Source organism: Antechinus flavipes, chromosome 4 (genome assembly GCF_016432865.1).
Source record: "Antechinus flavipes isolate AdamAnt ecotype Samford, QLD, Australia chromosome 4, AdamAnt_v2, whole genome shotgun sequence".
NCBI lineage: Eukaryota > Metazoa > Chordata > Mammalia > Dasyuromorphia > Dasyuridae > Antechinus > Antechinus flavipes.
The window spans coordinates 455,678,492-455,698,867 of NC_067401.1; the positions used below are offsets into that span (position 1 = coordinate 455,678,492).

Below are 20,376 nucleotides of genomic sequence, written 5' to 3' on the forward strand. Positions count from 1 at the left end.
AATCTTAGATCTCTTCAAGGGCCTTATCATACTAATCCCCTTCTTCACATTGGTATCCTCTCTGCATCCCCTACCTCAGTTAGCATGTGGATATCCCAAGTTAACCAGTGGCCTGGGTCTACCAGTCTGACCCAATCTCATTGGGCAGCACCCTTCAATGTGAGCTCATCCTTCCCATCTCAGTCTGCTGGTCCTGCAGCCAGATTTGCCTTTTGAGATAGAACATGGATAACTGGGCTGGACCTAAATGCAGGAAATCCTGGCTTTGAGAGGAATTGTAGATGTGACCAAGGGCACACCACTTAATTCTTCTGTATCATATTCCTCATCTGACAACTGAAAAAAAAGATGACCCTAATAAATATTTAACCCGATTTTGGGAAGAGTTTTATAACTGTGAAAGAAAAGCACGATGTCACTATAAAACTACAAAGTGATCCACAATGGAGCAACTCAGAGAGGTGCCTAAACCTGGGATGTTCCTCTCTTAATCAATGACTTACCAATAAGAACATTGACAAGAAAGCGAATTCTCAGTTTTGCAAAGCAGTTTACATAAAAATCTCACGTTATCTTCCCTAAAAGATCAATCCTATCAATATAAGCCCACACATTGATGAATGAGAGAAGAGGGACCTCGCCCACGGCCTCATCAAGATGCTCACGATGTGCTTGGCAATCTTGCAGTTGATTTTATTTTCTCTTCTATTTGTAGCCTTCCAACACTTTCCATATAGAATATATACCCCATTTTTGTGTAAGATCACACAGTTAGCAAGTGTTGGAGATAAGATACCTCAGATCTCAGTGTCAAATCTAGTGCATGGCAATAGAAAGTGACTTAAGCTGCTGTTTGCAACATCTGTCCTCTTGTCTTCAATTCTTGTAAACCCATTTTTGTAGGTTGTTCAGCTGAAGGAGGTGAGTGTGATGGTGAAAGGCCTTCAGAACATGGCACTTCAAGTTGAAAAAGAAATGGAGATCAGTAGTTTAGAGAAGATTCTGGGAGCAGTCTAGTAGAATTTGGACGAGAAGACTTTGTGCATGACCCCAGGAAACAGAACCAGGAAAACTCTGCTTTCTGTAAATAGGTGGGGTGAAGAGAAGAATTCCCTCACGTTAGAAATAACTCCAAGTGGAATAGACTGCTCTGGAGGGGGAAAAATGTCTTCAGCAAGTCTTCAAAGAAAGGCTGAATGAGACCTTTTTAGGGATGTTGGGCAGGAAATCCATTCAATAATAAGCTGAAATAAATGGTCACCAGGATTCCTACCAAGTCTCACATTCTGTGATTCCACTCCTACTCCCCTGGCTTTCCTCAAACCATTCCCCCTACACAGAAAGCCCTCTACTTTCCTCATCACCTGTCCACATCTTACCTTGCAGATCTAGTCCAAATCCTATTTTGTCTATAAAGCCATCCTTGATGACAGGTCTGTGTCGCCTATTATTGCTCTCACCGACATCTCTTGTCACCTCATTATAGCCAAGCCATGCTGTGACATTCTTTGGTCAATCACCCATTTGGGACTTTATTATATTGTTCCCATGTAACTGGCCTGTAATGTTTTACTCAATGTCATGTTTTCATTGGACTGGTAAATTTAGGCTGAATATAACTTCTTTATTATTATTATTATAGCTTTTTCTTGACTCTTGCAAAAACTTCTGTTCCAATTTTTCCCCTCCTTCCCTCCATCCCCACCCTTAGATGGCAGGCAGTCCCATATATGTTAAATGTGTTAAAGTATATGTTAAGTCCAATATATGTAAACATATTTATACAGTTATCTTGTTGCACAAGAAAAATCAGATTTAGAAAGAAGGTAAAAATAACCTGGGAAGAAAAACAAAAATGCAAAGAAATAATAACAGAAAGAGTGCAAATGCTATGTTGTGGTCCACACTCATTTCCCAGTGTTCATTCACTGGGTGTAGCTGGTTCTATTTATCACTGATCAATTGGAACTGGTTTGGATCCTCTCTTTGCTGAAGAGAGTCACTTCCATCAGAATTGATCTTCATATAGTATTGTTGTTGAAGTATATAATGATCTCCTGGTCCTGCTCATTTCACTCAACATCAGTTCATGTAAGTCTCTCCAAGCCTCTCTGTATTCATCCTGCTGGTCATTTCTTACAGAATGATAATATCCCACAACATTCATATCCCACAATTTATTCAACCATTCTCCAATTGATGAGCATCCATTCAGTTTCCAGTTTCTGGCCACTACAAAAAGGGCTGCCACAAACATTTTGCATATACAGGTCCATTTCCCTTCTTTAATATCTCTTTGGGATGTAAGCCCAGTAGTAACATTTCTGAATATATCTCCTGAAGGCTACATTATTCTCCCTCATCTCTGACCTCTTATGGCATTAAATATCTCTACCATAAAACAGCATTTTGATTATCGATGGCCTTGCATCATTGCTAATTGATTCTTGGGTTTAAATCTTGTTTCTGTGACTTCACTTTGAACCCCATGATCTTGACCAAAGATAATTCCTATTGGAATTCACAAAGTGCCTCTGACAATACTGTGTATGCAGTAAGTATTCAATAAGAATATGTTGATATGCTGATGGTATGTTTTTTTAAATATTTCATTAAGCTTACTTTATTACATTTTGCTAGTTTTGTATTATCTCTGACACAATTTCTCCAACAGGTATTCATTTGCTTGATATTATTTAGCTAGATAGATATGTGTGCATATAAATATGTGAGGGAAGAGAGGTGCCTGTTATTGATATCATTTTTGTACATATCTTGCTATACAGCCAATATGCATTTATTAGGCACTTACCATGTACCAGACATTATACTAAGTAGTAGAAATATAAGCAAAAAAGACAGTCCCTGTCCTCAAGAAACTAACATTTCAGGGAGGGAAAATAGCACATAAAATGGAACTGGAAAGTAAGTCATCCAGTGAATTATGGAAAAACCAAGAGCGAGAATAATAAGCACATGGGTTACCAGATTTGTTACAATGGAATTTCGTGGAGGAACCAGTCAATCAGGAGGGTCCCAGGAAGAGCGTAATTCCACTATGTGACGTCCAGGACTGGAATGAGTTTCCAGGGTGAAAAATTTTCTGGAGAGAATGTCAGAAAGGAGTCATGAGAGCAGCTTCAAGAGGAAAGCAAACATTTCTTCTATCAGTGCAGGTGATGGGATCATGGATTGAAGCTGGAAGGGAGCTGTGAGGTAGAATAGTCCAACTCCTTTAATTTCCAAATGAAGAATCTGAGATTCAGAAGTTTGGAAAGACTTTCCCATGACCACAGAGCTACTTAGTGGCAATGATAGTATTTGGACCTCAATTGCACTCCCAGACTAGCTCTTCATCTGAACCCCTCCCCCCAATGTAACTTAGAATCTCCATTCGTGTCTGTGTCCCTGAGAGGTGAAGTTATGTGGTACAGTTCTTCCTGACACAAAAAAGAATCTATCCATTACTCCTGAGGGCAAATGCCCCTTATAATGTCCAAATGAGATAATGGGCATAAAAAAGTGAGAACTTGAAAGCCAATCAGAGCCAAATAGCAGTGGTATTATTATTGGCGGGGTTGAGGTTGGTGCTGCGATCATGATCTTTATCATTTAGCATCGCTGTAGCATTATTCAATCATACACATGAGTCCAACACCAGGATTTTTGAGTGATTTTTCAAAAAAAATATCGATTAATAATTTTTATAAGATATTATCAGTTCAATTAAAGTCAAAAGGTTAGGGAAAGTAGCAAACTAAAAACAAGGTAAACCTAGGAGAAAAGTAGTTTTAAAAAAAGATGTGGGGGTTATTAACCAGTTGCAGCTTCAGTTGATAATATATAGTCCAATTCTTCTTCACCCAGTATGAGTAATAAAAATCTAGCCTCGGTTCACAGTCAATCCCTCCTTGGAGCTATTGATGGGGCCACAGGGACAGAACGGGGCCAAGTACTCCGATGCTTCCACCTCTGACTGAGGCAACCCTTGATGTATTGCAGGGGCTAGGTTCTGGTGGGCACTGGATCTCCCTGAGGGCCGATAACTTAGAATTCTTCCCGTGGATGTGATGGAAGCCCGCAGCCCCCAGCAGCAACCTCTCCATCACGGCAGATTTATGGGTGATACGGGCAGAAAGGAGGCAGGTGGATTTTCTCTTCCCCCACCTCTCCTGCTCCCTATTCTCAGTGGGTATAAAAAATACTCTGTTACTGCATGATTACCTGCCAGTGAATACAAACCCCCTAGAGCCAGTATTTCATCAAGCATCTGGAAGACACTGTAGGGTAACAGCAATATCCTGCAGTAAGACCTCCCTAAGCCCTTCCCCTAAGTTTTGGACAGTGGCTCTGATGGCTCGGGGCTGTCGTGATTCATTATCCCAGGGCCTCTACCTGCAGCAGGACCCGGCAGCTATCTCTTGCCAATTCCTCAGTCCACGTGCCCTTTCTGAAGAATGTTGATATTTTTCAACCCGGGCCGATGACAGCCGGAGGAACCCGTGCAGCCGTGGAGCAGGAAGGGCCGTGCTGCTGGAGAGATAAAGCCAGCTCTTCTATCACCACTGAGTGGCAGGGATATTGATCTCAGCAGAGGCAGGATATTATCCCTTTCAAGCCACAAAGCAAATAGTACAAGCAGGGCCACAATCCAAGGCTGATTAGGAAGTGGACCAAAAGGAAAGAACAGAAAATGGATGGCGAGAGCCAGGCCCTGAAATGCTGCAAGGAGAATAACAAGAAGGGAGCCCTCATGTGCTCCTTCTGGGGGATTTCCTCTGGGAAGAAAATCTTTGAAAAGTGCTAGGAAAATGATCTTACAAGAAGTCTGTTTTTTTTTTTAACACCAAAAGTTGATTGTTTTAGAATTCATAAAAGAAACCTTAGAGTTCATTAAATCAAACCCCATCATTTTACAGATGAGTAAAAGTCACTTGCTCAAGGTGCCCTGGGCAATAAAAGAGTCAGGATTCAAATCCTTTTATCGAAATGAAGAGCTCATTCTGGTTTGCCATTGTTGGGGAGCAGCAAAGCTGGGGCACTCCATGCCAAACCAATGATTTCCCAATTGTCAAATCTAATGATTTAAAAAAAAAATCATCCCTCATTCTTCTTGAGCTCCTTGTAGCCTTTGATACTGCCACAAACCTATGACCATCCTCTCGGCGCCCTAGGTTCAGAACTTTGGAGTCAGGCTCCTTCCTTGCATTCACTCCACGGATGTTTTCCCTCTTGACAAATCTTACTGTCTGGCTTTTCAGTAGGTACTGTTTATGTGCTCTTCTCTCCACTCCTAGAAGCAGCACTGTGTTCAGTCCCTCATCACCTTTCATCCAGATTATTGCAACAGGGCAGGAGAAGCTTGGAATTATAGTACATCTGCCCACATTAAAACATCTCAGTTTATAAGGAGGGTCAGAGAGTATCAGGGAAAAGAAAAGAAAAAATAAAGGAATAGAAATGAGAATGAAAGGATGTGGTACAGAGAATGATGGGGAGGGGGGTATTTCATTGACCTAAGTCCAGAAAGGCTGAAAAAGATCATCTAGTCCAATTCTTTTTAGAGAGTGAAGGAACTAAGACTTAAGAGAGTGAAATGGTTTATTTGAGTTTACCTGAGTAGTAAATCATAAAACTGCAAACCGTCTTTCTGTAAATCTAATTCCAGGAAGCTCATATACAACAAAAGGGTTAAGAGCTGGAGGAAATGTTGGGAGTGAGAAGCTGCCCCAGCAAACTGCTAGATAAAATCCCAGAGTAAGATACAAAAGGCATCCAACAACAAGAAGGTGTGTTGGGGAACCATTAATGGAAAACCTGCATGGTGTCCAAATAATTTGTACAATAAAAGAACCCGTGAAGGTTTACTTTGCTATTTCTATGTAATGTCATCAGTACAGATTGAAATTCATCCCTGTCTTCTCATCGTGTATCTTTCTTGCCCTTGACTTCTAAAATATCAACCACAACAGGTCCAGGCTTTGTCTTAAGTGGGGAGGGAGAAAGCTTTCTCTAGTTTCATTGACATATCAGAGATTTCAACAGAGAATGTACAGACTGTCCTTTAGTTATCTCATTTATGAGTACATAAAAGCAACCCTTCATTTTCTATTCAAATATACTTATGATGATATTTATATATTACTTTTATTTTAGGGAACTGGGTTACTAATGTGTTATTCATATTTATTGCTACTGTATATTCCATCATTGCCTTTCAGATGATCCTCAGCTTTAATTAGTTTTGACTAAGTGTGCGCTCTCTCTCTCTCTCTCTCTCTCTCTCTCTCTCTCCCTCTATTTCTCTTTCTCTCTATTTCTCTCTCTCTTTCTCCCGTTCTCTCCCTCTGTCTCTTTCTCTCTGTGTCTCTCTCCCTCTCATTTCTTACCTAAATGAGCATATTTAGTTGTATATATGGTTACGCATGTTTGCATATGTACACACACAAAGCAGCTAGGCCCTTATTGCAAATAATGAATCCCATGAATTGCCCACATTGTTCAAGTCGCACTGCATATTTCCACTGGGATGGAACCAATCACCATGTTTTATATAATTATGACTTCAAATGGTACAGATCCAAATATACAGGACATCTTCTTAGGATTCATTATTTGTGATGATTGGGGCTCAAATGCAAATATGCATATTTACACACAAAATAGGGAAGATGGAGTGAGAATTTATACCTTTCAAAGTAGTGAATGTCTTACTATTTTTAAATAAAATAATTTGCTATGGAAGGTGAGGAATAGAATTATTAGATTTTAGTGGATTAGCAAACTGATTTAATGAGAGATGATGTTAGCAATATTAACCATATATTTTACACATCTTGAAAAAGATATATCAGCTTCATTCTTCTTTTCTTTTCCTTTTTTTGCAAATACGCATAGATTCAGTTGTGACATTTTGGTCACCATTTCCCACAGTTTCCATTTTGGCCACCATTTCCCAGTTTCCTTTTACAAGTATCCTGTTTCCCTCCAAGTGGTTCTAGCACTCTGCCCCCTTACTCCTGAAAGGAAGTTTCCCAGGTAGGATTTCAGATGAAGGGGCAAGAGATTCGAGTCTGAAATGTTTGAATGAGAATTCTCAGGCAATGCTCCAGAAGGCTTCCCAGGTCAGTTACCCCGGGAAAGGCCGGGTGTACATCTTTGCCAGGTTGTCAACATTTCTTGTTTTCTACCTTCTGAAGGGAACACAATTTCCAAAATCATTTGCAGTGTCAATACTTTACTTCTAAATGTGCAAGCCCTTTACATTGCTGATTACCCCTTTACCCTGTTATGTTATAAATAAATGCTTTTTATCTAATCTGACTTGTATCCACCCATTATAATTTGGAAAGGCTCTTGCAGAGCTAGCTGATGTCCTCTCTCAGGAGACTCTGGGGCTCTTCTAAGCAAAACGAATGATTTTAACTGTTGAATTGCGCCAAAGAAGGAATCTAAATGAAAGCAAGAATCTCCATTGTTACAGAGTTCACTTTCAGCCTGCTTTTGAAAAGAATGATTTGTCAAATCTCCAGGATAAGACTAGCTTTCTGCCTATAACTCCCCTCTATGTTCCTGGGCTCACATCAATTTTTCCTTTATCTTCTTCCTCTCACTCCGTCTGCATTGCTGCCTGGCTGTGATGGATCTGGTAGTGACAAGAGTGAATACTGGTCTCTGGCACTATGGGAAGGGTATTCTTTCACCTTGTATCTAAAGCCTGACCTAAGTTAAAATTAGGAAATAGAACTCATCATCATGCCTTGCCATTTCCACTACTTGGCCCCAGTTTCCTTCCTATTTTCCCATTCTCCATATATTCAGGGTCTGTCTAGCCTCATATGAATGTCAAGGCTGACTGACAGCAGTGACTTCCTTCCTGTCAGCCCTGCCTAGAAAGCATCTCTGGGTCCAGACCTATTTTTTAACTACTTTCACCTAGATCATAGTGTTTCTTCCCCATGTCCCCCCAAAAACTGTCCCACAATGTGCCTCTGTGCTAAATGACAGTGAACTAATTCAGTTAATGGATGCTACCATAATATGGGATGATGATTGGATACATCTCCCTCATGACACATTTGTATATTTTTCAATCACATTTGAGAAACAATACTTTATGTCTAAAGTGTCACTACTTTTAGCACAAGGGACAGGCCTTTAAGCAGTTTGGAAAGCAGGGACATCTCAGCACCTTTCATATCACACTATTTGTCTCCCATTGGACCAAGAGCACCTTGAAATTAGGGATTTTGTTGTTGTTTTTTGCCTTTCCTTGTATCCCAAACACTTAGCACAATGTCTGACACACAGATTACTCAATAAAATGTGCTCACTGATTGAATCATGTATTTAAAGGGTTATAGAACCTATAATAGTCCAGTCTCTCTCTGGAAGGAAATCTGGTTTCTGTCTGCAAGGAAGCTCAAAAATGATCTAATGGAGGAGTATTCTTGATTACTTTGCCAGCCTTATAAAGCAAATCGGACCCCTTCTTAGAACATGGTTTTTAAATGTGTAAAATCCATAGGGTTACAAAAGAAACTACTTATATTGAAGTAATCAAAACATTTTCAGAAATATTCCTGGACTCCAGATAAAGAATTTGAGATGGCTCATTTTACAAAAGAGAAAACAGAATTTTAACAACTAAAGTACTTAGAAAAGTGCTTTTGCAGTTGATATCTAATAAATACTTGTATATTGATTATATAAGATGAACAAAGTGCCAGTAATCAAGGCATGATCTGAAGCCAGCTCCCGTGCTTTGGATCTTATGCTCTTTCTCTTCTTTGCTAAGCAGAAAAGGGCTCAGCATTTTTTTTTTTTGTCTTTTTTCCTGAAAAGCAGACACAGTGATCTATGACAAAGAAGGGGTGACTCATTTTTCTCAGAGTTTGACTATTGGCTACTGAATTTAAAGAGGACTCAATTGAGAGGGCACTGAATGCCCTAGAAATATTTCAGCACGCTCCTATTCCACCCTGCCCCCAGCTCCCCCTGAGCTGCCTCCCCAGAAATGATTCAGTCCAAGTCTGCAGGCTTTGCCTTCTTCCCATTTCTCTTTAACTGAAATTGTCCTTCATTCAGCTTGCCTAAGGCATTTCTGGTGCTTGCCCAGGGCTCAAAAAATTCTAGTTATGGCTCTGGGCTATACTCTTTTTCTCACATGTGTGGAGAGCACCCTTGGTAATGTAAGCATTTCTGGAGAAATTATTTTCAAATAAATGTTTCTCTTGACTGAAAGGAGAAAAAGAAAATCCTTTGCAAAATACCCTCGGTCAGAGACTCTTAACCATTTTTTGTCATGGATCCCTTTGGAAGATTGATGAAGCTTATGTACCCTTCTCAGAATAATATTTTTCTCCAATATATAAAATACTTAGGATTACAAGAGAAATAAATCTCTCCCCCTCTTTTCTTCTCTGTATATCCCTTCTCCCTCTGACTTTCCCTTTCCTTCTTTCTCCTTCTCCTTCTCCTTTTCTTTCTTTTCTTCTTTTTCTTTGGGTTTATTCTCTATACCAGTCCCAGTCCACTGTCAGTCAATAGACTAGATAATAAGTTAGGATTAAATATCTACTATGTTTTAGACACTGTGCTGAGTGATGGATTTATAAAAAGGCCAAAAACAAATCCATTATATACAAACCAATGTATATTATATAGAAAATATATAATACCTCGGGAAACTGAGGTAAGCAAGATTATGTCACTTGCCCAGAATGACACAGCTAGTAAGTATCTGAGACCAGATTTGAACTCAAGAATATAGTCTACCTGAATTTAGGTGCAGAACTCTATTCCACTTTATTACCTTTATGCTGTGTATATATCTTTATATCTATCTCTGTGCGAGACACCCTGAACAAGTATATTTTATATAGATTGTGTGTATATAAATATGCATATGTGTGGATAGATAGATAAAGAGATAAACAGAATGGGTGGGTCGTATATGGATAGATGGATGGATGGACGGGTGGATGGATAAGAAAGATAAGGTATAGAGTTAAGATACAGAAGATAGACATGACAAACAAGCAAATAAGTCCTACCTTCATGGAGTTCACAACTTAAAATGGTGAAAAAAAAAGTGAACAACTATGTACAATCTATATTTTTAGTAAATTAGAAGAGAGAATGTATAATCATTAAATAGAACTGGGAAAGACTTATTGGCTGAAACTTGATGGAAAGTCAAAAAGGTGGAGAGAAGAGAGATAGTTTGAAGCAAGAGGAGCAAGGGAAATGCCAATTCTAGAGAGATCTAGCCTCATGGGGAAGCAACATAGAAACCAGAGTTCCAAATCATGGAAAGAGGATAAGGCGTTAGCAGTCTGGAAGGGTAAGAGGGCAGTAGGTTGTAAAGGACTTTTTTAAAAAGACCCTATGGGACAAGTAGGAACATGTCAGCAGGATTTCCAGCTGAGCCTTCTGTAGCTAAGGTCTCATTGTCTTAGACAACTGCTTTTGCCAAAGAGAAGCTTTGACTAAATCATGAGACTATAATTTGGAACCTTTTGGATACTTTGTGAAAAAGTTGACCAATAACATATGTCTCTGCTCATAGGGACAGTAAATAATCTTCTTCCAAGAAATGAATTCAACATGGTCACGGTGGAACCAAATTGTGACTGAGCATGGAAAGAACAGCTGTCTCCTCTATGAACCCTTTTTTGCATAATTTCTCCCTCCTGAATGAAGTGAAGGAAAGGCAGTTTGGCCCAATATTAACATAAAAAGCATAACTTGGATTCCTATTTTTAGTCTGTATTTTAGGGAAGTCTTATTGAGGAATTGAGAGGAAATATTTGGTCATGGAAACACGGGAGGTGTCAGATCCAGGGAGACTGGAGTTCTAGTCCTTCTTATAGGACATGCTGGCTGTGTAATCCAGGGCCTATGTTTGGGTCAGGGACCTAGGCACCTACATGGCACGGAATGCCAGGCATACAGTCCGAAAAAACATGCTCAAATGTGGCCTCACTCTGTGTGATCAGGGAGATCTGAGACAATCAACTACCCTCTACCTGACTCAGTTTCCTCATTTGGAAAAGAGACATAATAGCACCTTTCCACCCCCACCACCCATGATTATTGGGATAAGGCAAGATAACATTTGAAAAGTACTTTGCAAACCCTGAGGATCTATATAAATATTTTGTTTATTAGTACTCTAGGAGGCTCCCTAAAGATGGAAGCCACAAAATAATCACTGATAAAGGGAGTGCCCTCCTCTTGAAGTTCCTAATGAAAACAAAGCATGGGTTTAGTCCTTTGGGGAGGAGCCAAATTGGGGATGTTTTTATGTTTTAATAGCTTAAATTCTACCCTACAAAGAAAATTATTTTATCCAATGAATCTAAGGAACATGAATCTTGAGGGAGATTGAGAGTTTTTTTTTTTTGGGGGGGGGGAGGAAAAGAAAAGGGAGGAAGGGGAGAAGGAGGAGGAAGAAATCCTCCTGTCCTTTCAAATGATTGTAGATTTCCATCTGGAAGAGATCTCAAAGGAAATCTCATTTAGTACAGCCCTCCCCCAAACCTACCACCATTTACCAGCAACTTGATGATTTTGGTCCTGCATAAAATGAGACAAAAGTGGAGGAACATGGGAAAGCAAATGAGGATGACATTTCCCTCGCTCTAATTCTGGTGATCAACATTGATTCATTTCCTCTTAGGGAGAGGGATTTGGCCCATGTTGTCCTCGGTCTCCTGGACAAGGAAATCCCTCTTCTGGAATAGGTCAGAAACTGCAATTTCTAATCTCAGAGTTCAATCGAGCATCAAATGGTGAAATGAATTGGTCAAAGGGAGTCACATCATTGGATATGTCAAAGGAAACCCTTGAACCCAGACTTTCTTGGCCTTTAACTCAAAATCTTATCTATAGAACGCTACTAATTCCTGGTATATGCAATAGCAAAACTATATAGAACCTTGATGGGTCAGATCTGGGCCCAGAGGAGCTGGAATTCTGCTCCATTCCAAAATATGTCATGGGAGTCCATTTGGGAGCAGTCTGTGGACCATCTTTTCTCATGCTGCTTTACTCATTAAGTAATCACTACCCTGGGGATAATACTAGCTATGGCAAATAAGATTAAAATTAAGCCTAGGGACCCCAAAGAAGGGAACAAAAGAAATACTCAATCTATCCATGTGATTTTGTATGGGACAGGTTGTTTATTGTTACATAGATACTATGATAGAAGAAACAAAAAATACATTGACAGAATTATAAAGATTAACAAGATTCAGTCATTTAAATTATAACTACAGTTACAATCAGCTGGAAAGTCAATATTTTGTATTCTCATCAGAACATAAACAATTTCTTTGGGAGAGTCTAGATGTTTTATATTTTATTTTGGAACTGCCCTGTGCAATCAACCCCCAAGGACCACATTAATGACAATTCACTGGATTGGCTACTGTGATCCTCAAAGACTGACAGATATTTCCAACTAATAAGATCATTTTTATACTGAGTGTTAAAATTCATTTCAAGTAAATGGATAGATGGATAGATAAGTGGTTGAGTGAATAAATGAACAAATGAATAAATGAATAGATTTAACAAAGAGCTAGATGATAGGTAGATAGATGAGGAAGAAAGGAAAGAAGTAAGCAAGGAAGAAAGGAAGGAAGAAAGGGAGGGAGGGAGGGAGGAAAAGAGGAAAAAGGAGGAGGAGGAGGAAGAGGAGAAGGAGTAGAGGGAGAGGGGGGAGAGAGAGAGGAGAGAGAGAGAGAGAGAGAGAGAAAGAAAGAGAGAGAGAAAGCATTTTTGGATGTGGCAATTTTGAGAAAGACCTTGAAATGGATGGCCAACTTAAAGATGTTGCCCCAAAGCCAGGTACCTTCTGTGGTCACTACTTCTCAAAGAGCCAACTTTGATTGGTGGTGAAAGAGATTCTGAGAGGTGATTAAATAGAACCAAATAGTGATGGCTGTCTGTGCCATGACAATATTCTGACCATTCTACTCCTCGTTTTGTTGTCTTCATTGTTGTTCCTTTCATTTTGTTTAACAGGTGTGTGTTGTATTCATTTGTGATTTTTCTTGAAAAGTCCTAATTCTATGATGAGTCATGAGAGTAGCATTCTTACCTCTTTAAGATAAATTGACTATCACAGGAATTGGTCAGTGATTTATAGCTAGTGTTATTACTTTATTTTCATTCTCCAATTATCTGAACTTTTACACATTGGAAAAATACAAATCAATTGTTGGGATAAAAAGCCTTTTTTTTCTAGGACAAGCATCTAGTGGTTCTATAAACTGAGATCAATATGGAACAAATATCCACTCTTATATGTTGCTTCTAAAAAGTCTTCAGACTTTTAACACCTTCAGTTCTGTTTCTTCTAGGAAAAAAAGCAAGCTCGTCAGCCGGGTTTTTAAGAGCTGTCATATCCTGATTCCATCTAACCTTTGTGGCCTTATTTCACACTCCATGCAAACCTGCCATCCACCTTCCAGACACATTGGGTGACTACTGCTCCCAATTTAATCTCATTCATTTGGGCAAGACTGAAACACACACTTTCCTCTTCTTCACCTCCTAAAGTCTTGATGTTCCTTCAAGACTCAGCCCAAATATGACCTTTTCTGTGGATTATACCTATTTCTGTACAAATTACCTGCCCCATTAAAGGTAATCTCCTCGAGATTAAAAGTCATGGATTTTGTGCCTCGTATAGATCCTGGAATATTTACTAAGGTATTTTTTATAAATCACATACCCGACTAAGCCTTAGAGAAAAGAAAAAGCAAATAAAAGTCACTATCCTCAAGGAAATCATATTTTAATGAGGAAGACAAGGCGGATGTAGATATTATACACGTTTATAAAATATAACTTTATAATTTGTAAAGCTCTTTCCATTGATTCTGTCACATGATCCTATCAACAATCCAATGAGGTAGGTATTACCTTCGTCTTACAGATTGAGAAGTTGACTTGCCCAGAGTCACACAGCTACTAAATGTCTGAAGCTGGATTTGCACTCAGGTTCACCTGATTCCATAGCTGGCATTCTATCACTGTGTTATCCATGTCACTTCCATAGGCAAAGTCAAGATCATCTCATTACTATTCACGAATCTAAGTCAATTATTTTCCATTTTTTAGCATCTCTATATTAGTCCATAACTACACTCTCGACTCTCAAGTCAACATAGTTCCAATATAGTATTTGGGAAACTTTAAGCTTTAATAGAATAGACTTTTGGGACACCTTGTCTTTGAGACTCTCTCTATCCCATCCCAGTTTTACAATCCTTATTGCTATCTGTGTCTTCTGATGTTTATATTCCAAAAGAACCCAATTACATCTGGAAGGTGCCCCCAGTATGGCTCACAAAACCACCATGATTTTATGGTGACCACTTTCATGTTTTGGTGTATCTAATCATCTTCTTGACAGTCTACTTCTGCTACTATCCCTTTCTCTGTGTTAGCAGTCTAATAGATTGTAAGCTCCTGAGAACATTTTTTTTTGTTTTCATATTGCCAGTACCTGCCACAGTGTCTGCTTAAAATAGTCGCTTAATAAATGCTTGTGGGCAATTTCCCATCACCATCATTGCCTGCTTTGAGCATGGGATAGCATAACCGGCAGTGCCGACATTCTGCTAGCTCACCTTTTATGGACAAAGAGTAGTTGCCTTCACCTTACCAAAAAATAAAATAACATAAAAAACCCAGAAAAGTTCCTGGCATATGATTTTAAAAATATACACTCCAAGAGTATATGACTTTCCAAAGCCCTCCACTACTAAGTCATAGAAGGGTTATGAACTACATGGTAAGAGGGAGTGTATCTATTGACAAAAATCACAGCTCCTTCCAACACCAGAGCACTCTCAGATGTTTGAGAGGCCTTTGGTTTTTTAGAGAGCTCAAGGCAGTGACAGAGACTTTTAAACCTCGAGTGTATTGCATTGCAGAGTTGAAAACTGGCAAAGGAGAAAGAAAATATGAAAGGGGGTGAATAGAGAAACCACCTAACATCAAGAGTAGGTAATAAAAATAGGTGATTTTAAAATCTGGCTTCAAGAACTCAGAAGTATTGGGGCCAAGCCTTTGAAGAATTCAATAGCTGCAGGGGCTGCTGATGGATTTTCAGGTTGTTATGCTTTCAGAAATGATACTATGCAATGAACTTCTTTGCACAGGAACACTCTCCACTCCACAGTTCTGTCATTTTTGTATCTACATCACTCCTCCCTGACCACCATTCCATTGGATGCGTTGCCTTTCCTTATGATAGGATCCCTAACGTAATTTTTTTTTGTATGTTATGGATCCATCTGGTAATCTGGTAGAGTCTTAACACCCCTTCTTAAAATAACATTTTAAATAATTGAAGGAAATATCCAATTTAAGTTAGAAGTCAGTAAAAATGAAATGTTTATTTTCGCATTCAAATTCACTGACCCTTGACAACGTCAAGAAGTCCTACACTGCAGGTTAAAAAAACAACTCAATGAAAGGTCTCTGAGAAAGGAACTGTCTTGCCTTTTTTACTTGTTTACAAAACACTTGGAATAGTGATTGGTCCATGGTAAAAACTTCAGTGATTTTCATTCATTCATTCATACAGTCATTCATTCATTATTTCATACAATCTAGCAATCAACATTTATATATCCTTTTCCAGGGGCTGGGTCCTAGAGGTATAAGTAAAAAAGAGTGAAACTTTCCCTACTTGCAGCGAAGTTACTTTTTATTTATTCCTTCAGAGAAGATCCCCTGCCCTCTTCTCACCTCTGACACTTCCCCTGGTGTGAGATCTCATCCCCTCACCCCTGGGCCATCACAAAAGCTTCGGTATGATTTCCCTGACCTACCTTCACTCTCCAGTCCATCCTTTACTCAGCTATAAAACTGTCTGTCTATAATAAGGCCCTAGACCTATCATTCTCCTAGTCAATAAAGCTCAGAGATTTTCTATTACCTCCAGGATCAAACATAAAATCCTTTCTTTGGTTTTTAAAGCCTTTGAGAGCCCTGCTTCTTCTTACCCTTCCAGTCTTATACTCCACTCTTCCCCTGTATTCTGCAATCCAGTAAAACCAGCATCCCGGGCCATTCCTTCCCACAAGCTCCTCCATCTTTCAGCTCTGAGGATAGTCAGTGTCTCCTGTGGCTAGGATTCATTGCCTCCTGCTCTCCTTCCAAATTTCACCGAAAATTTTTCTTTCTCCCAGAAGTCTTTCCCAAGTCTTCTTAATTCTATAACTTTCTCTCCAGTGATTACTTTCTATTTACCCAGTGCATAGCTTGTTTGAACATAGTTATTGACCCATCTTTTCAATGACTCTCTGAGCTCTGTGAGGTCAGGGGCAATTTATGCCTTTCTTTTTATTTCTAGTGCTTAGTACATAGTAGGAACTAATGCAGGTTCTCCTAAGAAGTCTCTCCTTATCTGAGAAATCCCAGGTGAGAAAAATGTTTTCCATTAATAAAGAGGTACCTAGAGACCCCTGATGGTCAGTAACTTCTGCATGTTGCCCTTAAATGACAGTGTTAGACTTTTCTGGGTCCTTCCTGGATCCAAGGCTAGCTCTGTGACCACTTTGCCAGGCTGTCATCACAAGACACGGCATGAGGTTCCCAATATTAATTCTGAGGAATTAGGTATAAAGGCAGTGGAACATGGTGTTCAGCTTCAGTGAGGAAGGGATGGAAATGTAAACCAAACTGAGGCCTGAGATCACTACTCTTTCCCCTCTCTGTCCCTCCTTAGTGTGAACATTTCTCATTTTAATTGGGACCATCTCAAAGTGTGAAAATGTGATCTGACCTAGCCTGATGCCCTTTCACAGAATGACAGTATTAGGAAGGGGCTTGTTGGCTACCTAATCCAAGCCATACCCCTCTAACAAACATGGCGAGCGCTTATCCAGCCTTAGCTTAAAGGTCTCTAGCCATCAGAAATCCCCAGCTCCTCACAGGATCACAGAGTTAAAGCTCAAGGTCATCTAATCCAATGCCCTTACTTACAGGAAATTGAAGCCCAGAGGAGTTAGGGAATGAGCTCAAAACCACAGAGCAAGCAAAGGTGTGAAGCGGGATTTAAACCCATGTTGAGGTGCCATCATGTCTCATGTGCTGGAGTGAGGCTCAGTAAGACCCTAGTTCAAATGTCCCTTGAACACTCGCCATTGAGTGAGTCTGGGCCTATTACCCAAACTCTCTGGGTTTCAACCTCCTCATCTATAAATGGTGATAATATTATCACCTACCTCACAGGACTGAGCAAATGAGGAGACAGAGAGACAGAGAGACAGAGAGAGACAGAGAGAGAGGAGAGAGATAGAGATAAGTGGATTGACAGACAGATAGATGGATAGACAGATTAGATAAATGGATAAATAGAGAAGTACATTGACGAATGGATGGATGGATGGGTGGGTGGATGAATAGTTAGAAAGATGGATATATAGATGGGTGATAGAAAAAAAGATGATAGATAAGTAGATAGATGATAGATAAATGATAGATGATAGATATGAGGTATGGATTGTGGCAGGAAAATGGGTTGGTCTCCTAGTTCTCCATAACACCAAGTTAGGGCGGGTTTGCCACGAGAAACACTACACAAAAGACTGTGATAAGAAAAGACACTTTATTAAAGAGAGAGACATCAAGATGTTCTCTTGGTGGGCAATGTCAAAGAATTGCCAAGAGACATTTTCTCAGGGCCTACTTTTATACAGAAACAAAACAATTTGGGTTTTGCACGCGAAAGGAATATACTTGAGATAGGGTGTGGGAAGAGAGTTTTCCCAGGGAATGTAGATGCTCTTCTGGGCAAGGCTGTATTGTCCTCATCAATATCACATTACAAATCATAAAGTGGGTTATAACATATAAATATTATATAAATAGATAAATAAAGATATAAATATGCATTAGCTAAACTATTATTATCTTGACTCTTAGGTCTTATCTACTAGATCATGTTTCTGTCATCCCTTCCATATCTGAATAGCTTTAGCTTTTAGGAAGGTGGTCTCCTTTATCACATCCCACATCAGTCCTAAATGTTCCTCTTTGCATTAGACCATTATAACTTAAAATCTGAGCAGCATTGTGCATTTTCCAGAATAAAAGGAAAGACCGAAATCATTTACATGAAGTATTGTAAGTTATCCCTCACACCAGTTCAGCATGTGTCCTATAAGGCTCCAAGGTTATTGAACCAAATGTGCCAAGCTGTTTGGTCTGTGCCAAGGTAAAGGGAAAATAATCAATTTTAAAAGAAGCCATGGGTATACCCTTTCCAGGGAAACTATGATTACAGGAATTCCCACATCAGCGTCTACGTTGATGCCATTTGTTTTCCTTTTGGATGTTCTCTGCACAAAGCATTGAGTAATTACTCCCAGTTCCATTTGAAAGAGTCCGTAAATAGTATCTTAGGAAAAGTCACCAAATGATTGTTTTCCTTGAATGAAGCTTCCTCTAGGGGTGAAAATTAAATTTACTGTAATGTTTGTTTGGTTTTCCTCCCCTTGCAGCAAAACCATTTGAGAGCGGGCAGTACTTGGACATCTACGGAATCACAAGGGACCAGGCCGGGGAATACGAGTGTGGAGCGCAAAATGACGTGTCCTTCCCAGATGTGAAAAAAGTTAAAATCGTCGTGAACTGTAAGTTTCATTCCTTATAATCACAAAAAAGAAATAAAACCAAAGCATCAGAGATGGTAATACATCTAAGGGAAGTGTGCCAGAAATGGCACATTTGGTGTTGGGTTTACCATCATAAGCAAAAGCCGCTGGGAGTCAAGATTTTCTCATCAGAGCACAGTGGCAGCCATAGGCTGACGGTGACATTGATGGTTCCAAAGAACCCTCCAATAACTCAGGGAGATGGAAAAGCCACGACATTTCTCAGGGACCCCTGACCCTGTGCTCCCTAAATTGTGGTACCCTATCTCTGAAGCGCCACTGACATCAGGTATTTTTCTCTGACTTGACTGCACTTTAGGTTGGAGTATAACTCTTTACTGACCCTAATGGGTCTGTCTTTGGGAAGTCAAGTTTTTTTTAATCCAAGAGTGGGAAATGCTTTTCCATGGAGGAGTTAAGAGAGGGCAGGGAGAATGTTGTTTGGCAACCCAAAACAGTGTTGTACACATATTTTTAAACCCTCCAGATTTCCCAATTGTAAAACTTCCTCCATCAATGCAGTCTTTTTCTGAAACTTAAGAGCTGAGGGTTGCTGGAATAATGAATGAATTAAGTATCTTGCCCAGGGTCGCACAATCAGCCCTCCAAAAGAAGGCCTTGAACTTGACCCCAAGGCCAGCCAGCTCCCTAATGGCCAAGTCACACTCTTCAACCTTTGCATCAGAAAGTGCTGAATTTATGTTTGTTGAGTGAAGGAAAATGCCTATAAGAGACACTTAAATGTTTTGTTGACTAGAATACCATTCTTTGATAAACACAGAGGTTCAAACTCCATGATCCCAACAGCGAAACACGAGAGCCAGCCTGACCCTTTATGCAATTATCCAATATGCTATTTTTGTAAGCGTTCTCATCCCCTCAATTCCTTAACACAAAAAATATTCAAAATAGGAACAAAAATCTTGGAACAAAATAGGTTGTAGAATAAGTCTTCGTGTTGAAAATTACCACTGGTTACAATGTTTGGCTCAGTGGTGTTCGAGGGAACATTTTCCACAGATTATCATCCTTTGGGGTTTTGGTTGGGTTTTTTTTTTTTAGTATTTGAAGTGAAATTTCAACTCAGATCGTACCGTCGGCTCAAAGAAATCTTTTCATGTATCTATATGGAACAATCATCTTGCTAAACCGTACTGTGATCATGCTAAAGCGTGCTCCGTGCTCCAACCCACTGTAAATGTGTGGTTTCCCTGAATCTCCCATCTTCGGGCCTTTGCTTAGACTGTCCTAAGGATCCTGCCCTTTCCTGAGCTTCACATCTGAGATACTCAGCTTTCTTCAAAGCTCATCAAATGGGCTTCTGCAGGAACCCCGGCTGGCACCCTGCCTCCAACCCCGCTCATTTGTTAGCGTGTTTTCTCAGAAATACTTTTGTGTAGATCTTGTATTTAATTTTCTATGGACGTAGACATGTTGCTTACACTGACACGATGGAGGCACTTGTGTTTTTATTTTTGCACATATGGCCCAGAACACAGTAGTAGGAGTAAAGTTGGTACTTAACAAAAGCTTATTAAATGAATGAATTAATTACTGTGGATGGAAAGCAGCGAGGGATTCAGCCAATTGGTAAGCATTTATTAAGCACCTACTCTGTTTCAAGCATTGTTCTGATGGGGATTCAAAGAGGTAAAAGACCTGTCCTGAAGGAACTCACAAGGCCAGGATT

At 39.7% G+C, this 20,376-nt stretch overlaps 1 protein-coding gene across 1 annotated transcript in view; it reads left to right on the plus strand.

Moving 5' to 3' along the window:
* Nucleotides 1-20,376, plus strand: part of NEGR1 (neuronal growth regulator 1) — a 1,051,293-nt gene that overhangs the window by 667,205 nt on the left and 363,712 nt on the right. The window contains exon 4 of the mRNA XM_051999426.1: nucleotides 18,534-18,665. Within this exon, the coding sequence (XP_051855386.1) occupies nucleotides 18,534-18,665 (132 nt within the window). The remainder of the gene's footprint in view (nucleotides 1-18,533; nucleotides 18,666-20,376) is intronic.